At 43.2% G+C, this 1079-nt stretch overlaps 1 protein-coding gene across 1 annotated transcript in view; it reads right to left on the bottom strand.

Moving 5' to 3' along the window:
* NIPAL1 (NIPA like domain containing 1) overlaps positions 1 to 406 on the bottom strand; it is an 8397-nt gene extending 7991 nt beyond the window's left edge. Inside the window, exons 1-2 of the mRNA XM_013005570.1 lie at positions 319 to 406; positions 4 to 268 (exon numbers count right to left, since the gene is read on the bottom strand). Coding sequence (XP_012861024.1) covers positions 4 to 268; positions 319 to 406 — 353 coding nt within the window. The remainder of the gene's footprint in view (positions 1 to 3; positions 269 to 318) is intronic.
* Between the last annotated feature and the right edge of the window lie 673 nt (positions 407 to 1079).

Raw genomic sequence — 1079 nt, 5'->3', positions numbered from 1 at the left:
CCGGCTCTAGTCACGCCCTTGTGGGCCAGTTGCAAGAGTCCCTTCTTCTTCAATATGAAGCTGGAGCCAATAAATATGCTGGAGCTTACTGCCAGTGCCAAGCCCACATAAAGACTGTACTTGTTTTCCGTGTGTGCAGAAATGCTCAAGTTGGTTAGGCTTGAATTCAGATCTGTGTAGACGGCAGGAGCAACCACCAGCTGGGACACATTCGTGATCTCACACCAGGCCCTGGACGAGTTCGGACAGACCAGAGAGAGCACATAACCTGTGGGAGGGAAATGCCAAAAAAGGAACGACATGTATACTGATTTTTACCCTTCTTTCTCTGAGACAGACTTGGTGGATGGTACTGCTTTCTATTGCAGAAGTGGCCACAGCTCGAAGGGCAGTCTCGGCTGGGCATGCACACGTTTTTTTTTAAAAAGTGCTTAAGAGTGTTTGGTTGTCCACATTACAAAATGAGAGCTCTTGCAAAGCAAAAACAGCGATGAGATACCTCCTCTTAGCGGCTAGCCTATAGAGTAGGGGGATAAATAGTGCATTCCGATTTCAGGAATAAACAATGAAGGTGGGAGCGGGGAGGGAGCACTAGAATTGATTGTGATTACACAACTTATTTTAAGGCAATTTAACCATGGGGGTGGGAGATGTTCTAAAATTGTGGAAATGATTGCATGACTCTTCTTGAGATGCTTGATTGATTGAACTATTGAATTGTATGATATGTGAATTAATTGCCAATAAAAATATAAAATGATGATAATAATGCATTCAGAGAACATGTTTCAAAGTGGGTCACATTTCCCCTACCACTTTCCCTGAAGGGAATGTCTTTTCAGTGCTATAAATCCACCCTTTCCTAAACTAAATAGAATTTATTTAGATCAGCGTAGAATGGTGCTCCGAAAGACTGTCAACAATTTTAGGAGTAGATTGCCAGGCCTTTTCCCCTGGGTGCCTCTGGGTGACCTCAGACATCCAATCTTTCTTTTCATAATAAACACAGTAACTGTCGTCACCACCCAGCTACTCCACAGAAAACAGAATCTAAATGGGAAGATGAGGTAAACTTTAGG

This window comes from Echinops telfairi, unplaced genomic scaffold (assembly GCF_000313985.2).
Source record: "Echinops telfairi isolate 266 unplaced genomic scaffold, ASM31398v2 ScPeMD7_7468;HRSCAF=8506_0, whole genome shotgun sequence".
Taxonomy (NCBI): Eukaryota; Metazoa; Chordata; class Mammalia; order Afrosoricida; family Tenrecidae; genus Echinops; species Echinops telfairi.
The sequence above is the reverse complement of the archived record's forward strand: the minus strand, read 5'-3'. Positions and strand labels throughout refer to the sequence as shown.